Consider the following 23915-nt stretch of genomic DNA (forward strand, 5'->3'; position numbering starts at 1 on the left):
TGCGCCTTAAACCGAATCCAGCACCCGGAGCTCCCCAAGCTTCGGCCCTGAGGGATGGGCGACCAGGACCTGGCCAGCGCTGTGGCTCGCTCCACTCCCCCCCCGAGGCGCCCGCCCGCCCGCTGACAGTCGGTGGTGGTGGTGGTGGTGGTGGTGGTGGAGGAGGTACATCCCCGTACCAACCCTGCCCTGCCACGACAAGGTAGCGGGCACGTCTCAGCGGCAGCGGCGCCCAGGAACCTCTGTCGACTCGACGCAGTCAGGCCCTCCGGTGGCAGCACCGCGCGCCCACTGTGCCAAGGTAAGGTTTGGGCGTTGTCGCCGGCCTCTGTGGCCCGCGGCGGTTAGCAGCCACTGGGGCGCCATCGAGGTCAATGGTTGAGGAGACCAGGCCCGAGCCCGCCATGGTTGGTTGGGTGCCTCGTACCTCGAGCCAAGCCCGCACGCGGCCGTTGCCACCATTGCTCGCCTGTGGATGCGAAGGTTCGTCATGTTGTTGAGGCCGCTGCCGTTGCGTCGGCCGCTGCCCTGGGCGGCGGGCGGGCGGCGGTGGTACCTAGGTAGCGGTGGTCACTCGCTCTGCTGTTCTTGGGCATTGGGGACTTTTGGGGGCACACTGGAGATTGAAGCAGCGCTGGGCAACTCCCCTAGACGGAGGCAAGGCACAGTTAGGTACGTAGGCCCAGTGCCGTGTCCATCCAGGCCAGCAGGTGGTCGGTCGGTCACGTCTCCGCCCCGAGCACCAGGTCAAGGAGCAGCTCCCGCCCCAGGCAGAGAGCAAAGTCCGACCAGGCCACTTTGCGGGCCCACCTCCTCCCACTGTGCGCTCCCTCCCAACTCCCCTTTCCCCCCGTTCGTTCCACTTCCACGTCCGCGTCCACCTCTTCCAACACCACCACCACCACGCTCACGACACGGTCCTGTCCGTCTTCTTTCCTTTCCATCTTCGTCCCCATTGCCCCCCTCTCTTTCTTCCTGCCATTTGTACGCCTCCCCGTTGCAGCTCGCCTCTCAGCACCTTCGCCCTTCCTCCACGCCCGACACGCCGCGGTAGAGTAGAGCAGAGCAGCCAACGCGTGCCTGCCAGACGCCGAATCTCCCGCCGTGACCCCTTTCTCCTCCCGACTCGCCTCCGCGCCCTCGACTTCTACAAACTCGTCTTGCTTATCTTTTTTTTCTTTTCCTTCTTCGACGGTTGTCATTCTCCATCGCCGCGTTGCAGAGCGTTGCCTTGCACATCGTTTCCCCCCGGCTTGCCGTCTGCATTGCCTCGTTGGCCTTTTGCCTCTCCTTTTTTCTCCCTCTGTGAGGTGGCCCGCTCCAACCGGAACGCTCGTCTTACTCCACGCCGAACCCGTAATACCTCGCACAGTCTCCCGGCCAAGCATTCTTCAGACGGTGTCGTTTCTCCCACGACCCTTCCGTCGATACGGCTTCCATGTTTTGACTCAACCTCGCTGGAGATCTCGTCGTGTTTGCCTCCGCTGCGGCAACCCCGGGCCTTCGAACCTCGCCCACGCACGCAGCGGCTCGTCTTCGCCGCCCAGTAGTAGAGTCGAGTCGCAAAACGTGCTTACGGTGAAAGTGAGCGCCTCTTTTCGACACGAATACTCTTTGTCCTTTCCGGTCGCTGGCGTCCTTCGATTCCATCGCCTCCAATCGCTTTCCTTCCTCGCAATCTGTGGTACCGACGAGCACACGTTGGTCACCGGCACTTCTTGCAGCTCGCTGAAGAAGAAAAACATACAAAAAGAAAAAAAAACTCTGAAAAAGGTTGGACCGCCTTATCGATGGACGCATCTTTGCTGCTTCCTTACCCCTTGCCAGACGCTTGCACTCTTCTTGATTCGGCTCTCACATGCGGCCATTCTTGTCTTGTCGAAGCCTCGCTAACGCATCATCACAGTAACTCCGTGCGTCCCGGTCTTGTGTCAGGTCTGGGTCGGATCGTCGCCGCCTAGTCGTCGTCGAATCACTTCGTTGTGCTGTCGACCAACAAAACGAGCCAACAAAGACCTCGAAAGACAAAAAGCACAGTCTTGCCCAAACACCATCACCCACTGCTTGTGACGGGGAATTATGGCTGCGTTGGTACAAACCTATCCTCAGCAGACTGGTACCGTAACGATGCTTCAAACACGACCGTCCACTACCTCCGGCATCATGCCGGCTGGGCAGCAGCATGCCAACCATCAGTACATGGGAAGCTCTTCACAGGCGCCGAGATCTGCCTACCAAGGATCCGCCGCTGCGGCATATCGAGGGAACACCGCCCCGGTTCAACCATATGCTTTCACCAGCACCCCGAACCTCAACCAAAACATGCAGAACATGCAATGGCAGCAGTACGGTGCTTATCGGACACATTCGTCACCGGCCGTTCCGGGTATTCAGACGCCAGACATGAACGCGAGTTATCGACCGCCCCTTCTGAGCAGCCCCATGGCAGTGAACATGGGTGGCCAACCTCACTCGTTTGGCATCGGCCAGAGCGGCTCGCGCGATGACTCGGCCCTGCGAAGCAGCTCTACGTTAGCCAGGCCGCAATCTTTTCTCTCCGTCAATACTCAGCCCTCGTTCGGCTCCGGAACATCGAACCGGAGCACGTCTGATCGATACAGACGTCCTAGCGGCGGTGCGACGCATCACGCACGCTCCCAGAGCTCTACCCTGCCCGGCACCATCACAATGGTCAACAACGCCACTCCGTTGTATAGCGCTCAGAGGAGCCCAAATCATGCCCAGTCCATGAGCCTTCCCAGCGGCAAAGGGTTGGTCTCGGTCTCGTCCATGGATGATATGCACCACTACAGCCGCCAGGCTCAAGAGGAGGCGAAGAGGGTCCGACGGCGGAGCATGCATGCGATGGAAAGCCCAGAGTATCACAAGCCTGGGCCGAACCCAACACCTGCTCGTCCCTCGGAACGGGGTCTGAGGCCTCAGCGACCTGGCTCAAGCACGGCCCACTCCCGCAAGGCCAGCTCCGAGAGCACTTCTTCAAGCCGAAGCAATCATTCTAGGACATCCTCGGTGAGTTACAAGTCGACATCCTGCACATTGCCCAATCAGATCCATGCATCGCCTGCAGTGGTGCTAACAAGGATTGATGTGCAGGTTACCAACCGCAATGTGTCAGCCCCCGCTGGCAACCCCTCTTTGCTCGCATCCGACGAGACATCTACCAAAGTTGACCAACCAAAGATGGTGGCTCCTCCCCAGCGAGGCTCGTCCTCCGATGCAGCGAAGCGCACAATCAACCCTTCTCCCCTCTCCAAGCCGGCGACCATGGCGACGGAGTCGGCCGAGGAGCCATCGCATGCGGTGGCTCCAGGCTCTGCTGGGAGCAAAACCGACTCCCCGGCGGCGAAGCAGCTGGCTGCCATCAACCAGAAAGGGGTGAAGGCAAAGAGCAAGACGTCGCGCTTGCGACGAGCGTTTTCTTTCGGGAGCGCAGCGGACTTTCGCAAGGCCGCCGCAGGTGACGAGGGAGAGGGCACGGACAAGAATGAGCAGGCCAAACTTGGCAAGGAATCTCCGTCCGATGAAACCTACGATGCGGAACAGGCTCGCATTGCCGAAGCGCAAGAGGCCGGTGGTATCGGCAACAGCATCTACGGAAGTAGGTTCTTTGGCTCGACGGACAACCTCTCCATCTCTTCCACGGCGTCATCGGCGTCCATTATGATTCGAAAGATGGGGCGCGGCATGAAGAAGAGCACTCGGTCGCTGGTCGGCCTCTTCCGCCCCAAGTCTGTGATTGGCGTCCCTGCCGCGGAGGCGGTGCCGCCTGAGGCCAGCCAAGCCACAGTCTCCATGATCACCGTCGAAGCCGAGACGCAGCGTGTCAATGTCACTGCCGATCCTGCGGCCGGAAACGGCGGCACTGGGTTCCCTCATCTCGAGCGCAACTCTCTGGATGCTGCTCAGGTACCGGAGATGTCAGAGCGTTCAGGCAGCTCCGGGACGGACAGGAGTGGGCCCCGAAAGAGCATCGTCGGCGGCGACAGGGAGCGTGCCGAGGTGCTTGCTACTGTGCGCAAGGGCATCCTGAAGCGTGAGTGATTAGTCAATTAGCAGCGGTTTAAGATGCATATACTAACTGAGGATTAGGTTCTGGGAGTCCATCGGTTCGACAAGCTGATGCGTCGCCTGATCTCGTGCTGCCCAACATTCCCAATGTAGCGGATTCTCCCATTTCAAGCGCCCCCAGCACGCCAAATGACGAGACGCAAGGCCATCGGAGGACTGGCTCCATCGCCATCGGCAACGAAGACTACTTCATGTCGGCCCTTCGTCTCCGACAAGACGCAAAGAGCCCCCCTGGAACGCCACAGGGCGGGAAGAGAAACGCGACGTTCTCTCCTCGCATCGTCTTCTACGACACATGGCCAAGCCAGGAGTACGACCGACGGGGCGAGATTGCGACCTGCAACCGTCTCACGCCGATGCTTGCGCAGCAGATCAAGGAAGAGCTCAACACGTTCAAGATGGTACGTTGCGGATGATTGATGGCTTGGTGAACCTTGATGGTCGGACGCTGACACTTTGACAACAGGAGATGGAAGTCCACGAGAACTCCAAGATCTACACTCACTTCTTCTGAGTCATTCTAGGCGACAGAGACGAGGGTTGTCGGGCGATTGATCTGCGACGAAGAGGTGTTGTAGACGCAAGAGCCATGTATTGCTCGTCATTTACCTACCATTCGCGGCGTTCAGGGACAGCATAGTACGGTGTCGATGGCGTTGGTCAGTTTGCCTGTTCGACATGTCATGCGGGGATTTAGCCCAAGAGTCATACACATCTCCTTAATATTGCGGCCAGAAGCACGGGTATAGCACACAAGGGGAAGAGGGGGAGCAGGCGAAGCATCAAGGCGACGTTGGAGGATAGAGGGCGGATGCATTGATGCCGAGGGTCGACGGCGACGTGTCCGCGAGGATGCGGGACCGGCTCGGAACGTTTCACGGGTTGCACGAGTGTGCAGCGCGGGCGACGGCCGGGGCAGCGAGGGTAGACGACAGGCCGACCCGAGGCGGTATCGATGGAGAGAAGCCAATACAATGACATATAGCGTTGTTTCCAGCGACGGGCGGCCGAGGGCGGGCATCAGTTTGTGTGTGTGATGGGCAGCTGTAGCGAGGAATGCATTAATCGGGTCCGTTAGAGACAAGATGCTATGTACAGAGTACCGTGCCACCCTAGTGACGGATGCCTTGTCGTGCCTGGTTGTGTCTCGCCTCGTCCTGCCTGGTGTCGTGGCGCGAGGCTGCACAAAGGCCGAGAGAGGGAGGGAGGGTGGGTGAATGACGGGAGGCAGGGGCCACTTTTGCCGTCGGCGCGGCCGTCGGCGCCACGCGCGCAAAGCCTCACATTCGGCCCCACATCCGGGACCCCTAACGAGCGGGAGCATCACCGACTTTTTTTCTCCTCCATCATCTGCGCCGCGCTCAACTCTCCACCAGCAAGCCAGCCTCGCGTGAGCAGCCCTTTCACGACAACGAGTCCAACTGCTTAGAGCTACACGGGTGCAGGGGCACTGTGCCACGCTCGACCCGATTGATGCGACGGAGTTGGATCGCCCGCTTCTCCGTGCTTGGACGCCTCTCAACGGCTCGATTTGCCCCGACGGACAGGCTCGCCTGTCGCAAACAATACGCGACCATGACGGCAACGGAAGCGCAGGAGGCAGCCAAGCCCGGCAAGCTTCATGGAAGGGCATTTTACGAGAGCATTGGAAGCCCCAAATACATTGTGGCTCCCATGGTGGACCAGTCTGAGTTTGTACGTCACCCTGCTGGATGACACTTCTCGGCCAACGCCGGCGCACGCCGGGATATTTGACTGACTCTGTATGGTTTTTGTTAGGCATGGCGCATGCTCACGCGATCCTACATGCCCGAGTCGGAGCAATCCAAGCTCCTTGCGTATACCCCGATGCTACACGCCCGCCTTTTCTCCCAGGAGGAAAAGTACCGCCGGGGCCATTTCCAGGCTGTCCGACCTGACGCGTCGGAGCCATGGCTCGACGGAAACCCTTCCATGGACCGACCGCTCTTTGTACAATTCTGCGCCAACGACCCCGACGCGCTCCTCGCCGCCGCCCGCCACGTTGCGCCCTACTGCGACGCTGTCGACCTCAACCTGGGCTGTCCCCAAGGCATCGCGAGAAAGGGTCACTACGGCGCTTTTCTCCAAGAGGACCAAGACCTCATCTTTCGCCTCATCAACAAACTTCACAAGGAACTCTCCATCCCCGTCACAGCCAAGATAAGAATATTGGAGACGAGGGAAAAGACGTTGGCGTATGCGCAGAACGTCCTCAAGGCCGGCGCTTCCATCTTGACGGTGCACGGCCGAAGGCGGGAGCAGAAAGGACACCTGACGGGCCTGGCGGACTGGGAGACGCTCAAGTGGCTTCGGGACAGCCTGCCCCCCGAGACGGTCATGTTTGCCAACGGCAACATCCTGCAGGAGGGCGACGTCGAGAAGTGCCTCGAGGCAACGGGCGTTGATGGAATCATGAGCGCAGAGGGAAACCTGAGCGACCCAGCCATCTTCGCCAAGCCACCGCCCGTGGGCGAGGAGGGACGCGAGTACTGGCGAGGCAAGGACGGCAGGGGCGGCTGGCGGGTCGACGGCATGACGAGGCGATATCTCGACATAATTCACAAGTACGCGCTCGGCGAGGAGCCGCCGAAGCGACGGCCCCTCTTCATGCCCGGGGACGACACGGCCTGGCTCACGGCGGATGCCGAGCGCGAGGGCGGCGACGGCGACGAGCCGGCCCGCAAGCGGCGCAAGAAGGACGGCCCGCCGCGCAAGGAGGAGGCAAACCCCAACCTCTCGGCCATGCAGCCGCATCTATTCCACCTGCTACGGCACTTTGTCACGCGGCACACCGACGTGCGCGACATGCTCGCGCGCAGCCGCAAGGACGGCATCGACGGCTACGAGCGGGTACTCGACGCCGTGGAGCGCAGGGTCGCCGAGGGCTTGCTCGAGTACGAGCGCACCGGCGGGGAGAGCTTCGAGGCGGAGCTGCGCGCGCTGGACGACCCGCCGCCCACCGCCGCGGCGGCCGGGTCCAACGGCGGAGGAGCAGGCGAGGTCCAGGGGTCCGGTGCGGCGGCGGCGGCGGCGGCGGCGGCGGTACCGGAGGCGGAGAGCTCCCGGGGCACGATCCGGCGGTGCAAGCGGCCGTGGTGGGTCGCGCAGCCCATCGTGCGGCCGCTGCCGAGCGAGGCGCTGGCCAAGGGGGCGATTACGCTGAGCAAGAAGAACAAGGCCGCTGGGATCAAAGAGCCTGGTCCGCAGAACGGCAACGGCAAGGCGGCGTCACAGAAGGCAGAGGCAGAGGCTGCGGCAAACGGGAACGGGGACGCCGCCCAGCAGGCAGAGGCGGAGGGGAAGAAGGAGGAGATTGCATCGCGAGACGAGCTCGTTGCGGGATGAATAGACGCTGGGTTTAGACGATAGAGCAGCAGCATCACGAGCAGTCACTGCGAGAGTGTATATTGGTATATCGGATGTCTTGTCACCAGAAGAGCCATCCAAACTTGCATGCTATCTCTGCACGAAGGCGTTGAGCATACTGTACTTCGTACCGCAAGACACTTTAAAAGTGCATCTTCCCTGGTTACCCCAATTGCTCCTTTTCCGCGATGAAAGTCTCGGGCAGGGAACTGGCAAGCTTCGCCCTCGCCTCGAGGTCTCCGAATTGAGGAGCAATTGCGGCTGAAATCCCGTGTGGCAGGAAATCCATTGCGTCACGATGACCCCGTGGAACAGAAGACGAGCAGCATTGAACGACGCGCATAAACCCACACAGAAGCAGCAATCCCTGCCTTCTTCCCCCTCCTCCCCCTCTTCCTTCTCCGCACCGGGCCAAGTTTTCGTACCATCAGTGAGAGGGGAGGAAAAACCTTGACGAACCTCGGCCTTTGCACCGTTGCGCCGCGGGCCCTGGAGGCGTTGAGCTTTGTAATAAACCTTGACCTGAATCCCGGGCCACATGATAAATACGTAGTATTAGCACGTGTTTGAGTTCCAGGCACCAGGGGGGGGGGGGCCCGCTGTGCTGGCAAGCGAGCAAACTGGCGAGCAATGGGAAAGGCAGGAGGCTGGTGGGAGTCGCTGATTGATAGATCGACCGTCACGAGCCGGGATTATCCATGGACTTTTTAATTCTGAAGCCGTATCCGGAGAGTTGGATAAGACTCTCGTTTACGGGTGGAGCGGACTTGGTCCGGCACGCACGGAGATAGAAATGCGCATGGCCAAAAAGGCAGGGACGGTAATAGTTCGTGTGTGTGCCCCTCCATCGAATCGACAGATCGATAGATCCCGCAGCTGAGATAAAAACGCCATCAAACTAAATTGCGCCATCATTGTCTGCGGCGCTCCCACCGCGCCGGAGTATTTGTTCCTCGCTCGCTTTTTGGCTGCGTACTCTCCGACCCCTGTCCGAACTAGCTGAAGCCCTCCTCAATCGGGAAGTCCTCCTCCGGCAAAGGGCCTCCTTCGCGATGCGTAATCCATCCCCTCAAGGAACTTTCCCACTACCGATGCAAAGGTATGACTCGCTGCCAGTGGGCAGACCAGAATGGGACGTACGTGTTGTTGGGGCAGAGAGGTTGGTCAATTGCATGATCGCTGTTACTTGCAGACATCCCTGCAAATGCTTGTTCCCTGGATGCCTGTTGCTTGTGTCCGTGATGATGTCGCCGTGCATGCGCCAGAGGGGCCCATGATGGGGATGTGATGCCCCGTTGACGTAACGTCGATGATGTTTGACTCTGGCGAATCCTCGTCGACGATGATCGGAACGGTGGTCGACACAGGCATTGTGACAGTGTATATGCTCGCTTCCATGCCCCCCTTTCACCGAATGACACAGATTTCGGAAGTCTTGCTCTCTTTTTCTCTCTGCTCTCGCCTTTTATCGCGGCAAAGCCACAGCTTTGCGCGCACATAATACCTAACCAACTTACACAACAGCCCAGGCGGTGCCATCACGCCCAATGGCCCCCGTCATACCACCCCCGGGCGCCGGCGCCGGCGATATCCTCCCCGAGCTGGACGCACTACTCTCCGCCACGCCGACGCCCACTACGCCGCCCTCCGCCGCGTCCGACGCCGACGATAACCACTACCAACTGCTCCGCGCGCGGCAATCAGCCCCCACGGCAACCGTCACCGTCGTCTCCGGCAGCGGCGACAGCAGCGACAGCGGGGGCAGCTCCGCCACGACGCTGAGCGGCGGCGCCATCGCGGGCATCGTCATCGGCTCCATCGCGGGCTTCCTGCTCCTCGTGTGGATCTACCGCTCGTGCTTCAACATCGGCGCCCCGCCGGGCGAGGACCGCGAGGCGTGGTACCACGACGTCGACCCCAAGCGCTCGCCGCACCGCCATCACCACCACCACAGCTACACCCACAGCCGCCCGCGCCACGGCGGCGGCCACCACCACCGTCACCACAGCCGCCGCCGGTCGTCCCTCTCCTCCACCATGTCCACGCCCCCGCCCGTCGTCGTCCGCGAGACGTCCAGGACGCAGCCTGTGTACGTGTCGCGCGGCAGAGACAGGGTGTCGAGGTCCAGGGGGAGGCAGTACTGAGACGGGCAACTTTGATAATAGACCGAGGGGCGCCATTTGGACCACTGTTATGCGCGTGACGGAGGCATTGTCATGGCAGTGCGATGTACTATGAGAGTTCTCATGTGAAGACGAGACCACGAACAGCCGTGTCATGATTGCCACCATGCTTGAGTTGGATATACCAACAGGGTCAGCTCGGTTTCTGGAGTCAAGTCCAGAAGAGTCTTGCTGTACATCAGTCGCAATAGAAAAAGAAGAAAAACAGCCCTTTCAAAGTATCCTAGCTTTTTTTTGGGCAAGACAGGCATGGGGGCTGGGTTCAATAGACACCCATGTGTTATAATTGCTTGGGTTACTGTCTCCTGACTGGTGCTTCTGGTGCCTCTGGCGCCTCTCATGGTCGCCATGCCCGCCATGCAGGCAGGTCGGAATTAGACGCCGCTGCAGACGTTTGATCGAGGAGACGTTAATGTGACAAGAGTGCGAATCGTCCTTTTTGACTCTTATTATCCAAGTCGACTTTTCCTTGGCTCCCGTCTAGCTCGCTCGCCATAGACTCGTTCGTGTTGTAGCAACAGAGGCCTTTTCGAAGAAACCGTCAGTCATAATGCCAACATCGCATAGGCTTGCAGCCAACATACCAGCGACAATTTCCACACTAGCCAACTCCGTCGTTCTCAAGACGTAAGCCCCAACCAGGCCTGGCGGGGTATTCAGTCTGATCCCTTCATCAACGCCGGCGGCGGGGTCCTCCCTGGGGATACCACGGCAGCGACGGCTTCCAAGAGCAGACAGTGTTTATTTGGCGGGAGCCTTACTCGCCGAGCAAAGGTCACTCACTGCCGGCGCGCACTCCCGTCAGGTGCTGACTTGTATCACTCAGATATGCACGAAAGAAACAAGCTCCAAGGATCTGGCCGAATCACTCCGTTACAGCCAGTCAGGTGCGGTCCAAGCTGCAGTGTGCCGTGACGACGGCATATTGAGTCTACCTGAACCACAAGGCAATTTGATGGTATCTTTGAAACACTGCCTGCGGAAAACAAGGACTGACGCTTGAGGAGTCAAGAGACAACGACGCTTTGCCGGTCTCACTTGCAGCTGGGACCCCAGCAGCTGGGGCTCAGGCAGCTGTGTAACCCCATCCGAGATAGCTTCCAAGAACTGGGCTCGCCCCTTGCGCCTCGTTCTTCGCAGTAATTTGTCCCTCGTACGTAGCATGTGCCCATCACATCGGGAACATGCCACGGGTGAGGCTCTCGTCTCCGAGGAAGACGCCCCAGTCCATGTCGGTGAGCTGCTCGTCGCACCAGCCAAACATGTCAATGCTCCCATCTGTCGCCGAAGGCGTGCGCAGAGTGCCGTCCGCTTCCGTGGCAATGACGGCCTCATAAATCGCTGAGACGATATCCGGCGAGCGATCAGACGCACGCATCCACGGTCGCATCTCTGTGAACGTTTCCAGAGCCTTGGCGAGGCTCGACTGCCAGGCAGCGACGTTCTCGTTTGGCGGCAGGGAAGACTGCTGCATATTCTTCTCGATGGCAATGCAAAGCAGTGGCACCGAGCAGGCCTGGAAAAGATACCAGCCCATGTTCCACACTTGGATCCGGTTTGGCATCCAGTAGCGGGCAGTCGAGTCAATGGCCTCTGTCGCCACCTGGCAGCACATGTTGAGCATGTGTCTTTGCTCTGGCATAAGCTCTCCGAGCTTCTTCTTGCAGTCGTGCGCAAGATAGAGAATCAGAGACCTAGCGAGAACAATCCGAGCGTTGTAGTATCTCGTCTTCATCAGCTCCCTTGCAAACTGATACTGTGGCGGCGAGCCCTCTGCATGCTTCAAGTTCTCGGGGAGATCGTCGAACCAGTCGTGGAGCTGGGCATCGAGACCGAGAATCTCCTGGTTTGACGGCCGACCAAACTGGGCAAACCTCTGCTGAAGGCGTTCGCATATCAGGCAGAGCCGGGTGTTCGCCTGGAGCAATATGGCGGCATGGTCGTCGGGACCGAGGCTTGAAGGCAGGCAGGTGTCCATGGTGCTTCTGTCCAGACGGCCGCAGGTCGGGCGCCCTTGGGTCATGCACGCCCATGTGTCCAGACAATACAAACTCCACCATGTTCTTCGTCGCGTCTCAGCACGGCGCCGGTGCTCCTCGGCCTCTTCCAGAGTCGCCATGCTTGGTGCCCGCCTCGGCTCTCGGTGCAGGCCCAGTGCAATAGCGACTCGATGCGCCGCACCGAGGATGCTGTAGGCCATGTTTGGCGAGTTGCGATAATGCAGATAGTAGCCTCCCAGGAGGCAGAGAGCCTGCAGACTGTCCATGTTTCCAGACCCCAGGCTGTCGAGTCCCGTGAAGGATCGGGCCTGGCGATAGTACTGTTCATGGAGACCCTCGCTGCCGGACGCGATAGAACCCAGAGCGCAGACCATGTTAAGGAGACCCATCCAGGAGCCGTCCTGGCGCGCACCCGAGGCATGCTGAGTACGGAAGTCTTGCTCATCCAGAAGGGGCGTGATGGGGTGGATATATTCAAAGTAGAAGTCGATACATCGTTGCTCTCTCAGTATGCTGAGCGCCGGGTCACGGCCCAGGACGGGCTGGGCGGGCGGAGCCGGCGCAGGGTTGGCAACGAGTGCCCGCGCGCATTGCGCCGTGTGTTCCTTTGCGGCGGGGCAGAGACGAAATATGGCTCTGAGAACGGCGCTCATGGAGGTGACACCGAGATAGGAGCGCGCATGCTCATCAGTGGCAAGGCCAAGGGCGTTGACGTCGTCGCTGGCAACCGTGGCAGGCTGGTCGAGCGATTCATCCCACTTCCTCTCCTCGGCGGGCTCCCCGTTTTCAGATATCGGCGCTGAGTCCTCGGCGCCTGAGCTGTTTGGAAGGCCAATGATTTCATCTTGGAGGGGCGTAGGCTCGGGCAGTGAAGAGTCGGGCTCCTGGTGCTGGCTGTGGCGCATCTCGCCAAGGCGGAGCAAGCCCAGGAGCTCGTCCTGGCTCTTGGTCGCGAGTTTCTCTACATCAACACCTGGAAAGAGGGTCGCGAGGACGCGCGACTGAGAGCGCAGCTGCTCCGAGGCCTTGTCAAACGTGCTTGAGGGGCGTCCTGGTTAGCTGGCCCGAGGCCGTGGGCAGTCTCTGGTCTGGGGACGCGTGCCGCACCACGCACCTTCTGCTGACGGCGTTTCTGCGCGAGCGCTGGCGGTACTCGCAGGCGTCGGGGACTCTGTAGTACAAGCAGCTCCCGCACGGCTGGCGGCCGTCGCACTTGACCTTGCGGCGGGTGCATTCGACGCATGAGCGGTTCACCCTCCGCGCCGAACTGGAGGGGACCTTGTCAGCCGCCTGAGGCAGCTCGGTTCGCTCGTGCCCTGAGGAAGGCATGCTCTGCTGAATGAGGCATGAAGCGGTGGCGTGGCGGGGGGATGATGAGGCGCGCAACGCGATCCTCGTCGAGGCAAGGGATGCTCGAGGGTTGAGGAACTGGGAGGTTCGGAGTGGAGCTGAAGCTGGGCTGAGGATGGAGCCATGCGTCTGGCGACTTGCAATTGCTGGAAAGGGAAAGGGGTGGGGACAGACGGGGGCATAGGGGGCCGGCAGGACCCTGGACTCTTTGACTTTGGACTCTTGGGCAAGCCTGGCCGGCCTGGCCTGGCCTGGCTGGCTGGCTGTCTGCTGCTTCCTCGGCTGCACTTCTCCGCTACAAGTACTCCGCACCCCGGGATCCCATAGTTCAGTCATGCACCTGACTTCGGAGGTACTTGGGGTAGGTCGCGGAGTATCTGCCATGTACTAACTAACCCCCTACCGTCGTGGACGGTAAGCCCATGAAGATTTAAAGGCACTTACACAGCTGGCCGGCCAATGTCTCTGCCCCCATATTCGCGCCTGCCATCCGCATTCTGCACTGTTGCAGACGTGGCAGGGGCGCCCCAACGGCTCGTGCGCCGCTCCTGCACGGGCAGCTCCTGCAGCGCAACTGCCAGGACAGAACATGGGGGTCACTGTGGGGAAGGAGCGTGAGCGCCTCCACTTCCACGTGGGGAAGGTCTGACCTGCACCTTGCGGCAACGGCAACGCCTACCAAGTCATCCAACCAGTTCCTGTTACCCGTTTCATCCAACCACCACCCAGGTTTATCAATTGATCCATCTTGCCGTGCGCGGACCGTATCTTGTCGTGCCGCATCTCGCTAACCTCAACACGTTGCTGGCAGCAAGACGCCTCCTGGTTCCCCCGCCATGGCAAGTCATTCGCCAATGCACTTGCAATCGTTGTGCCGCATCTTGATGCTTGCGTCAGGACTCTGTCGCGCCCACGCGTGACCTGTCCCTGAGGTCGGCAGCAGATGATGCACAACACGACCCAGCGGCGCCTGCCGCACCCTCTGCTTCAATGACACATTGTACTAGCAGCATCTACTCACCGTCCCGCGACACCGCTCTCATCAAGCCCGCCCACGCCGACTGCGCTCACAATGCCAAGAGTGACTTTGCATCGGCCCGATGGCGACGTGCTGCCTCTTCACGTCAACGGTGACAGCAGGAAGCGGAGGATCACAGTGGTCATACATCCTGCGGTGACGTCGCTCGCATCTCCTGATGCGCTTTCGAGACGAGTCGTGAGTTCACGACGCCAAGAACTCGTCACGCGAGGAGGAGGCACTAGGCGTGTGGGGTTGGACATTGCCTAGCAAGTCCCCCGCGGGGGTATCGCGACCAACCGACGAAGTAGCATCATAGTCGAACGACCCGGACAGAGAAGGCATCGCGGAGTTTCCCAAAACCCCGTGGGTGTTCACTGCCGGAACGCCCAAACACCACTGCGGAGGCTACCATCATCTCATTCCCAGGCCGGCCAAGAATGTCTACATCTTGAGAGGCTCTTCGGATGGTCCCTCGGTGTCTTGCGCCCACAGCGGGCTGCTCAGCCTCGCACAATTGCTGCTATTTAGCATGGGTAAACACCACTTACACGGACTCAGTTGCTACTTCGACCCGAGCCCATGGATCGGGCCTAGGATGTAGCACCGGATAGTTCACCGACACATTTGCCTTTGTGCCAAGCGTTGTGCCCATGACAAGCTTAATCATACCACCGCAGTCCTCTCAACTGCGGTGACGCCAATGAAGCCTGGCTACAGTCAGTCGCGTAAATCCGTAATCCGGTGCGAGAGGCATGATGGCGAGGACAGTGACGGGACTATAAGTAGGGCATGGCAGCCTGAAAGGGAGAAGACGCAGAGAGTGTTTGAAACCTAACACCAATGGTTGCCTCTCAGCACGCCTTACGCTCCATGATTCTTGTCTACGATGCTCTACCCCATCATTGCTTCCTTGGGCCTGGGGATTGCCGCTCTGGCAAACCCCTCGCCTCTCGTGGCCCGCGACAACGCCCCGCTATACCGCAATGGCTCTGCCTGCATTGACGACCGGGTTGAAGACCTCCTTTCTCGCATGACTATTGTAGAAAAGGCTGGTCAAATGTTTCAGCAGATGCTGCGAATTGGAAAGAATTACACCGTCGACCCTGGCGCCTATGATGAAAGCTCGCCAGGTCGTTGGAATGGTACCAAGGAAATGGTCGTGGACAAGCACATGACGCACTTCAATCTCTTGGGCACGCTGGACGATGCGCGCCTCGGCGCCGAGTGGTTCAATCAAGTCCAGAAACTGGCTGTCGAGAATGGTCTGGGAATCCCAATCACCCTGTCTACCGACCCCAGACACCACTTTGGGATGACTGTCGGTGCGGCCCTAGCCCCAGGCATCTTTTCTCAATGGCCCGAGAGTCTGGGTTTGGCGGCTCTGCGTGACGCCGAGCTGGTCAAGAATTTCGCCAACATTGTTCGGGAAGAGTATACTTCTGTGGGCATCAGGTCGGCTCTGCACCCCCAGGCCGACCTCTCTACGGAGCCCCGGTGGGCTAGAATCTTCAATACTTGGGGAGAGAATGCCTCTCTGACGGGAGAGATGGTATCTGCGTACATCAAGGGCCTCCAAGGAGACGAAATTGGACCCCGCTCCGTGACGACGGTCACCAAGCATTTTCCGGGCGGTGGCGCCGTTCAGGATGGCGAGGACAGCCACTTTGAGCATGGCCAGAATGCGACATACCCCGGCAACAATCTCGAATATCATCTGATTCCTTTCAAGGCGGCGTTCAAGGCCGGGGCAAGGCAGATTATGCCGTACTATTCTCGCCCGATCGGTACCGAGTATGAGTCGGTGGGGTTCGCATTCAACAAGGCGATTGTGACGGGCCTGCTCAAGGATGAACTTGGCTTCGACGGAATCGTGGTCACTGACTGGGGCCTCGTCACCGACACCAATATGGGAGATATCCCTTGGCCTGCTAGGGCTTGGGGCATACAGGATGCGAGCGAGGTGGAGCGCGTCTTCCGAATCATCGAATCGGGCTGCGACCAGTTTGGCGGCGAGGATCGGCCTGAATTGGTCGTTGAATTGGTCAAATCCGGCCGTATTGACGAGAAGAGAGTTGACGAGTCGGTTCGGAAGTTGCTAAAGGAGAAATTTCTCCTCGGTCTCTTTGAGAACCCTTACGCAGACCCCGACCAGGCAGAGCGCATCGCGGGAAACGCCTACTTCCGCAAGCTGGGCGAGGAAACGCAGAGGAGGGCGTACACGCTCCTCAGTAACAAGAACGACGTGCTTCCACTCAAGCTCGAGCGAGGCTGCAAGATCTTCACAGAGGGCTTCAACGCCACGAAGCTCGAGAAGCGAGGGTACAAGCTTGCCAAAACCCCCGACGAGGCAGACTTTGCGCTCCTGCGGCTGGCCCCTCCCTTCGACCCCAGGAACGGCACAATCGAGGGAAGGTTTGGGCACCGCGGAGGCAGCCTGGAGTACTTTGATGAGGAGAAGAAGCGTCAAGCTGCCATCTACGCCGCGGTCCCTACCGTCGTGGATATTTACACGGACAGGCCGTTCGCAATCCCCGAGGTGGTCGATCAGACGCAGGCGGTCCTGGCGAGCTTCGGGTCTAGTGATGGCGCGTTCCTCGACGTGGTCTTTGGTGATGCCTCCCCTGAAGGCAAGCTGCCGTTTGATATGGTGCGGTCGAATGCGGCTGCCGAGGAGCAGATGGAGGACGTGCCGTTTGACACTCGCGACCCGCTGTTCAAGTTTGGTCACGGGCTTCGGTACAAGTCTGCCTGTGAGGCAAGCAAGGGCCGCAGGTGTACTTAGGAGGTGGATACTGGCAGTAACTTGGCAACTGCGCTCCTCGGCATTTTAGTTCCGTCTAAATTAATCAAGTGCAACAGCGTGGATGCCAGTAAGCCGACAATGCGCACATGGCCAGCGGATGTGTGACACTTGCGCCCCAAGGCAGCCCCATTTCTGTCTCCATCCCATGTCAGCTCGCTGATACATACCACGAGCAATGCAGTATGAACAAGGAATGGCGCAAGGACTGTTCGAATCCGCCGTCTTCCCGCAAGCGAGTGTGGCCGGTGTGGGATGGTGTCAGTGACGTCTCCTTGCTCTGTGTGCATTAGAAGCAGCAACCAACGACACCTGCTCAGTCGGGCAAGTGGCGGCAGGCAACATCGACTGCGACATCGCCGTGTGAGGAAGCTTGTAGGGACTGCATGCTGACTGCACTGGGTTAATGGAAGTCGAACCTCCCCAAGGACATGTTTCCTGGTGAGGATCATGGAAGGTGGACCTGAGCGAGGGGCGACCAGTATAAGTAAACAAGGGGAACACGACCTGCTCCCAGAGAAACTCATCCATGTTCAACATTTCACCAGCATTGGGCATTCAATATCTGAAAAGACGCGACAACATGTGGACCGTGGCGCTGCGAGTAGCAGTCTTTGCCGCACTCTTTGCAACGGCAACCCCTTTTGCTCCAAGATCCCCAGAGCCTTTCATCCAAGAGTACGTCCCGGGCGCCTACCTCTTCGAGCTTGAAGACGGCCACGATGTCTCGGCCTTGCACAACGGCATCGAGACGCACGGCATTGTGCGGATGCACCTCGACTACAAGCTCTTCAAGGGCGTCTCGGTGCAGCTGCACGACATCCGGAACGCACACACTCGGGCAATGGCCATGGCCAGCGCCGCCGCGCCCGCAGTCAAGAATGTCTGGCCCATTTCGATATTCAAGCACCCTGGTGGCGACGTGCAGGTCTTGAGCAACCCGAGCGGCCCCGTTCTCGTAAACGATACGGACGACCAGGACGACATATGGTCGCCGCACAGGATGACGCAGGTCGACAAGCTCAAGGCAGAGGGCATCACGGGCAAGGGCATCAAGATTGCCGTCATCGACACGGGCATCGACTACACGCACCCCGCACTGGGGGGCTGCTTCGGCAAGGGCTGCCTCGTCTCGTTTGGGCGCGACCTCGTGGGCGATGAATACGCCGGGCCAGGGGATGAGCCCGCGCCCGACGACGACCCGCGGGACTGCGAGGGTCATGGAACGCATGTGGCGGGCATCATCGCGGCGCGGCCAAACCCCGTGCGCTTCACGGGCGCTGCTCCGGGAGTCTCCCTCGGCGCATACAAGGTGTTTGGATGCAACAGCGACACGGCTCTCGACGTCATCATGGCGGCGTTCCACATGGCGTACGAGGACGGCGCCGACATCATCACGGCATCAATAGGCACCTGGAGTGGCTGGGCCGAGGAACCCCTAGGCGTGGCCGTCTCTCGCATCGTCGAGCGCGGCGTCCCCTGCGTGGCCTCGCTCGGCAACGACGGCCTCCTGGGCCCCTTCTTCACCGTAAGTCCGGCCGATGCCACGGGCGTCATAGCCGTCGGCTCGTTTGATCCCGTCTTTGACCCGCTCATCCTCTCGGTATCGCGGTATTCGGTCGACGGTGGAGAGCCGCAGGTGTTTGGCTACCTGCCCGTGTACGAGCCCCCCTCGGTCCCAGGACAGAACACGTGGGACGTCAAGCTGCCTCTCTATGCCACGAGCCTGAACACGTCCGTCGCCAGAGATGCCTGCGATGCCTTGCCGGACAACACGCCGGACCTGAGCAACATGGTGGTTCTCATACGTGACGGCGGGTGCCCGTCTTTTACAAAGGCTCAGAACGTCATCGCCAAAGGCGCCAAGTACATGCTAGTCTATGGTGGCGGCCGCTCCATCTACCCGATGCTCACTTTTCCGGTCGGCACGGCCATCACGGGCGCCGGCATGGTGCTACCCGAAGCAGGCGAGGTAATGGTGGCGGCTTTAAAGGCCGGGCACAATGTCACCGTAGACATGGCTTCCCCGGGCAAAGCCGGCTACATGCTCTTCAAGATTAAGAAGACGAGCACCGGTGGCCGTGTTGCCGCGGAGTCTACTTGGGGCCCCGACTGGAGGATGGAGATGAACCCGACGGTCGGAACGCCGGGCAACGAGATCGTCTCAACGTGGCTGAACAATACTTATGCCATCCGTTCTGGCACCTCCATGGCGACGCCGCTGATGGCGGGCATCATGGCCCTCATCGCCGAGTCGCGTGGTACTCTTGACCCAGCGCTGATGATGAAGCTTCTGTCCGCCACGGCAAATCCGCAGCTGTACAACGCCGGGCACGGGTTCGTCGAGGGGCAGCTCGCTCCGGCGTTCAGTCAGGGGGCCGGCCTCGTCCAAGCCCACGATGCCGCACACGCAGCGACCATTCTAGAGCCGTCGAGCCTTTCCTTCAATGACACCACCCACTTTCAGGAGCGGCTTAGCTTTTTCCTATCCAATAGGGACACTCACGAAATCATATATACCGTATCTCACGTCCCGACCCGGACCGTGTATACCCTCTCGGAGACGTACTCGGTAGATCCCTCCCCGATGGTTACGCCTTACGCGTTCGTTGACAGCCACGCCACGCTGGAGTTTTCAGAAACAAAAATCACGCTCAAGCCCGGTCACCGCAAGGAGGTCTCCGTCACGGCGCAACCGCCAAAGGACGTTGACGCAAGGCGCCTCGCGCTTTGGTCCGGCTACATTGCCATCAACGGCACGGACGGCACGTCGCTGTCCTTGCCGTACCAGGGCATGACGGGCTCGCTGCGCAACGCGACCGTCTTGGGCCCCAACGGGACTGTTTTCGTCGCCCTCAAGAGCAAGAGCAACCGATGGGTACCGGTGGTCCTGGAGCCCAACAGCACGGTCACCCTGCCGCCACCCGGCCAGTGGAAGCTCGGCGACGACGTGTTCGGCGTAGCCGTGAACAACGCCCTGGGAAGCCCGCAGATCCGGGCATACCTGGTTCCGCTGACGACGTGCCCCCCGAAAAACCTCACGGTAGACGACCCGCTGGGCAGCGGCAAATTCAAGACGATCGGCCAGCCTTACGGGATGCCCATGCGGTGGGTCGGGCGCCAGGGGCACCTGATACCCTTCGACGGCGGTCTCGCGAGCGGAGACTACGCGCCGCCTGGTAAGTACAAGTTTGTCGTGTACGAGCTGCACCTCTACGGCGACGAGACGAAGCTGGAGGACTGGGACGTGGCCGAGTCTCAGGCATTCAAGATCCGCTACAAGGACTGATGATTTGGGGGGAGGGGGGGTTCCACTTTGATGGGGTGACGGGGTTGCTGGAGGAGTGGATGAAGTCGTGGGGTTCGGCCAAAGGACGGCTGAGAGCTTGAGAGACTGATGCCTGGTGTCTGTTGGAAACTGGGATGCCCTAAGTACGCAGGTTTGAAGCACTTTTTATATATTATACTTTGACCTTGGCAAGATGCCGGCGACGGTCCATGCAGCAATTCCCGACTTCACAAAGGACGGGGCATTGCATGGTATTTGTTGAAGATTCGGAACGTATGGAAGCCGTTCTGCCGCCGGCAAGACAAAACCCCGTCGTCAGACGAAGACGACACCCCGCAATGTGGGGGGACGCTCGCCTACGCCGCTCGTGGGGGGAATTGCCGTCGAGCTGTTGACCGAGCCCCTCCGCCCCGCTACCGCTCCGGATCCCGGCCGGGGCGTGGGGGTTGCGCAAGGTACGGGGCACGGGTATAGTTTGCCCACCGCGTGTCTTGTCTGTCGTCTGCTGCTCTACATACTTGAAGGTCTGCCCAGCTCAGTCCTTGTTCACTCTTGTTCATTTCATACTTGCAAAGTGCTCAACCTGTCGAGGAGAAGTAGATCCCCATACGTCGCGATATAAGGGTGAAGCAATCCAGATTCCAGAAGCTCCGGCGATTGGTGCCGCAGCATTCAAGTCGCGAAGAAGCAACACCACACACACACACACACCAGCCATCATGGCTCACGCCAGGACCCAAATCAGCTCCGGCTGGACCTTTAAGCAGCAGGACTGGCCGTCCGAGGAGTGGCTGCCCGTGTCGCAGGTGCCCAGCCAGATTCACATGGACCTGCTGGCCAACAAAAAGTATATTCCCGTCCCTTTCTCACTGCTCCCCCTTTCTTCTAGAACCTCACCAGGTATAAAAGCCGCTCGTACTGACGCGCTCAAACCCCAGGATCCCAGACCCCTACGTCGACCTCAACGAGCGCGCCGTGCAGTGGGTCGGCGAGAAGACGTGGGTGTACCGCGCCGCCTTTTCCGTGCCCGAGCTGGCGACCGAGGGTGATGGCGCCGGCGCGGTAACGACGGACCTCGTCTTCGAGGGCCTCGACACCTTTGCCACCGTGTTGGTCAACGGCGCAGAGGTCCTCAAGACGGACAACATGTTTGTCTCGTACCGCGTCGACGTCTCCCCGCATGTTAAGGCGGGCGGCGACGCACAGAACGTGCTCGAGATCGTCTTCGACTCGGCCCTGCTGCGCGGCCGCGAGCTCGTGGAGAAGCACAGCCACGAGCACAACTTCCTCGTCCGCCAGACTGAGGCGGGCCGCGTGCCCGTCCGCAAGGCCCAGTACAACTGGGGCTGGGACTGGGGGCCCATCCTCATGACGGCCGGGCCGTGGAAGCCCGTCTGGGTCGAACGCTACGTCGCGCGCGTCGACGACGTCTGGGCCGAGAACGAGGTTGCTGAGGACCTGGCATCATGCGCTGGCACTATCTACGCCACACTGAAGGGCGCCGTCAGCAAGGGCGACCAGGTCGTCGTCTTGCTGTCCAAGGACGACAAGGTGGTCCTCGAGGAGACGGTCGACGCCGACGACACCGGCCGCGTCTCGGTCCCTTTCAAGCTCAGCAACCCCGAGCTCTGGTATCCTCTCAACTACGGCGCCCAGGCGCGGTACCAGCTGCGGGCGACGCTCGTCCGCCAGGGCCGGGCACTCGACGCGCAGACCAAGCTCATCGGGTTCCGCCGCACGCAGCTCGTGCAGGAGCCCGACGAGCACGGCAAGTCCTTCTACTTCCGCATCAACAACGTCGACGTCTTCGCGGGCGGCTCGTGCTGGATCCCCGCCGACAGCTACCTGTCGGCCATCACGCCGCAGCGGTACCGCGACTGGGTGCGCCTCGCCGCCGAGGGCAACCAGGTGATGCTGCGCGTCTGGGGCGGCGGCGTCTACGAGCACGACGCCCTCGTCGACGCCTGCGACGAGCTCGGCGTCCTGCTCTGGCACGACTTCCAGTTCGCCTGCGCCAGCTACCCGGCCCACCCGTCCTTCCTCGCCAGCGTCGAGCTCGAGGCCCGCCAGCACGTCCGCCGCCTGCGCAGCCACCCCTCCATGGTCATCTGGGCCGGCAACAACGAGGACTACCAGGTCCAGGAGCGGTACCGGCTCGACTACGACTTTGAGAACAAGGACCCCGAGGCCTGGCTCAAGTCGACCTTTCCCGCGCGCTACATCTACGAGCACCTGCTGCCCAAGGTGGTGGCCGAGGAGGACCCGCACATGATTTACCACCCGAGCAGCCCCTGGGGCGACGGGAAGCCGACGGCGGACCCGACCGTCGGCGACATTCACCAGTGGAATCGTGAGTGCTTATCATCTCCTTGCTGAGGATTCTCTCTTTGAGTATCTACTCCCGAGCCTATACCGCTGAATCCTGATCAATGAACCTCTAACCCTGAGCACCTGCCTCTGAGAACCTTCCCCTGAGCACTTACCCCTGAACCGAAAACGCACATGTCAAACGAACAACACCACATCCAACAGCTAACCGTTCGCTCGCTTCCAGTCTGGCACGGCACCATCAGCAAGTACCAAGAGGCCTCCCTCCTCGGCGGCCGCTTCGTCAGCGAGTTCGGCATGGAGGCCTACCCGCACCTCGAGACGGTCGCGCGCATGGCCTCGTCCCCCGCGCAGCTGCGCCCGGGCTCCATGGTGCTCGACTTCCACAACAAGGGCATCGGCCACGAGCGCCGCATGATGACGTACGTGGTCGAGAACTTCCGCCCGGGAGACGTCTCGGACCTCGCCCGCTACGTCCACCTCACGCAGGTCGCGCAGGCCGAGACGATGCGCGCCGCGTACAAGGCCTGGCGCCGCGACTGGGGCACTGGCACTGCCTCCTCCTCCAAGGACGGCAGCAGCAGAAGCGAGGGTAGCAGCAGCAGCAGCGCCATCGAGGGCCGCAAGTGCGGCGGCGTCCTCGTCTGGCAGCTCAACGACTGCTGGCCCACCATGTCGTGGGCCGTCGTCGACTACCACCTCGTCCCCAAGCCCGCCTGGCACGCCATCCGCCGCGCCCTGCAGCCCCTCGACGTGGGCGTCTCGCGCACCTACCACGACTGGACGCAGACGGGCTACTACATCGACGAGAACTCCCAGCTGTGCACGGGCCAGGTCGACCAGACGCTGCCCGCCCGCCCGGGCACCTCCACCTTGGACGTCTGGGTCGCCAGCGCCAGCGTCCAGCCCGTTGCCGTGCGCGTCGCCGTGCGCTTCGTCTCCGTCCGCTCCGGCAGGGACGTCGCCCCGCCGCTCGAGGTCGACGCCGAGGCCGCGCCCAACGCCACGACGGACGTGCACGTCGCCGTGCCGCTGCCGGCGTCGGCCCCGGGAGCGGACGACCCGAACCGGCGCTTCGACGTGGACGCGTACGACCCTTACGTCGTGCACGCCACCCTGTCCGTGGACGGCCGTGTCGTCGCCACCGACGCCGCCTGGCCCGACCCCATCAAGTTCCTCGACATGGCCGACCGCGGCGTCGCCTTCCAGGTCAGCTCCGCCGGCGACGAGGTCGTCGTCACCGCCGAGCGGCCCGTCAAGTCCTTCGTCTTCGAGGAGGCCGAGGGCCTGCGGGTGAGCGACAACGGCTTCGACATCATGCCCGGCGAGAAGCAAGTCATCAAGGTGCAAGGCAATGTGAAGGCTGACAAGCTGAGGTGGACCTACGTCGACGCCCCGGCCGCGTCCATGGAGATATCGTGATATAGACTAGACGACTGATGCAGATCGCAATCGCTTAATTCCTTTC

The 23915-nt window shown here is 60.7% G+C and overlaps 7 protein-coding genes across 7 annotated transcripts; 6 read left to right on the plus strand and 1 right to left on the minus strand.

The window, feature by feature from the left end:
- Positions 1-2163: 2163 nt before the first annotated feature.
- On the plus strand, positions 2164-4603 carry PLICBS_003061 (bud neck involved protein; the record flags this gene model as incomplete). The annotated part of the gene is made up of 4 exons (XM_018322786.2): positions 2164-3030; positions 3115-4054; positions 4111-4490; positions 4556-4603. The coding sequence occupies 4 exons, from the start codon at positions 2164-2166 to the stop codon at positions 4601-4603; spliced, it is 2235 nt and encodes a 744-aa protein (XP_018178016.2).
- A 1061-nt stretch (positions 4604-5664) lies between these two features.
- On the plus strand, positions 5665-7455 carry PLICBS_003062 (uncharacterized protein; the record flags this gene model as incomplete). The annotated part of the gene is made up of 2 exons (XM_018322787.2): positions 5665-5784; positions 5869-7455. 2 exons carry the CDS (start codon positions 5665-5667, stop codon positions 7453-7455), a joined length of 1707 nt encoding a protein of 568 aa, XP_018178017.2.
- Positions 7456-9023: 1568 nt separating this feature from the next.
- Positions 9024-9620, plus strand: PLICBS_003063 (uncharacterized protein; the record flags this gene model as incomplete). Its single annotated transcript, XM_018322789.2, has 1 exon — positions 9024-9620. One exon carries the CDS (start codon positions 9024-9026, stop codon positions 9618-9620), a length of 597 nt encoding a protein of 198 aa, XP_018178019.2.
- A 1210-nt stretch (positions 9621-10830) lies between these two features.
- PLICBS_003064 (uncharacterized protein) lies at positions 10831-12988 on the minus strand (the record flags this gene model as incomplete). The annotated part of the gene is made up of 2 exons (XM_018322790.2): positions 10831-12697; positions 12774-12988. The coding sequence occupies 2 exons, from the start codon at positions 12986-12988 to the stop codon at positions 10831-10833; spliced, it is 2082 nt and encodes a 693-aa protein (XP_018178020.2).
- A 1928-nt stretch (positions 12989-14916) lies between these two features.
- PLICBS_003065 (uncharacterized protein) lies at positions 14917-16812 on the plus strand (the record flags this gene model as incomplete). Its single annotated transcript, XM_018322791.2, has 1 exon — positions 14917-16812. One exon carries the CDS (start codon positions 14917-14919, stop codon positions 16810-16812), a length of 1896 nt encoding a protein of 631 aa, XP_018178021.2.
- A 601-nt stretch (positions 16813-17413) lies between these two features.
- On the plus strand, positions 17414-20119 carry PLICBS_003066 (uncharacterized protein; the record flags this gene model as incomplete). Its single annotated transcript, XM_018322792.2, has 1 exon — positions 17414-20119. The coding sequence occupies one exon, from the start codon at positions 17414-17416 to the stop codon at positions 20117-20119; it is 2706 nt and encodes a 901-aa protein (XP_018178022.2).
- Positions 20120-20838: 719 nt separating this feature from the next.
- Positions 20839-23869, plus strand: PLICBS_003067 (uncharacterized protein; the record flags this gene model as incomplete). The annotated part of the gene is made up of 3 exons (XM_018322793.2): positions 20839-20966; positions 21058-22469; positions 22674-23869. The coding sequence occupies 3 exons, from the start codon at positions 20839-20841 to the stop codon at positions 23867-23869; spliced, it is 2736 nt and encodes a 911-aa protein (XP_018178023.2).
- Between the last annotated feature and the right edge of the window lie 46 nt (positions 23870-23915).

Source organism: Purpureocillium lilacinum (genome assembly GCF_023168085.1).
Source record: "Purpureocillium lilacinum CBS 284.36 DNA, scaffold_2, whole genome shotgun sequence".
NCBI lineage: Eukaryota > Fungi > Ascomycota > Sordariomycetes > Hypocreales > Ophiocordycipitaceae > Purpureocillium > Purpureocillium lilacinum.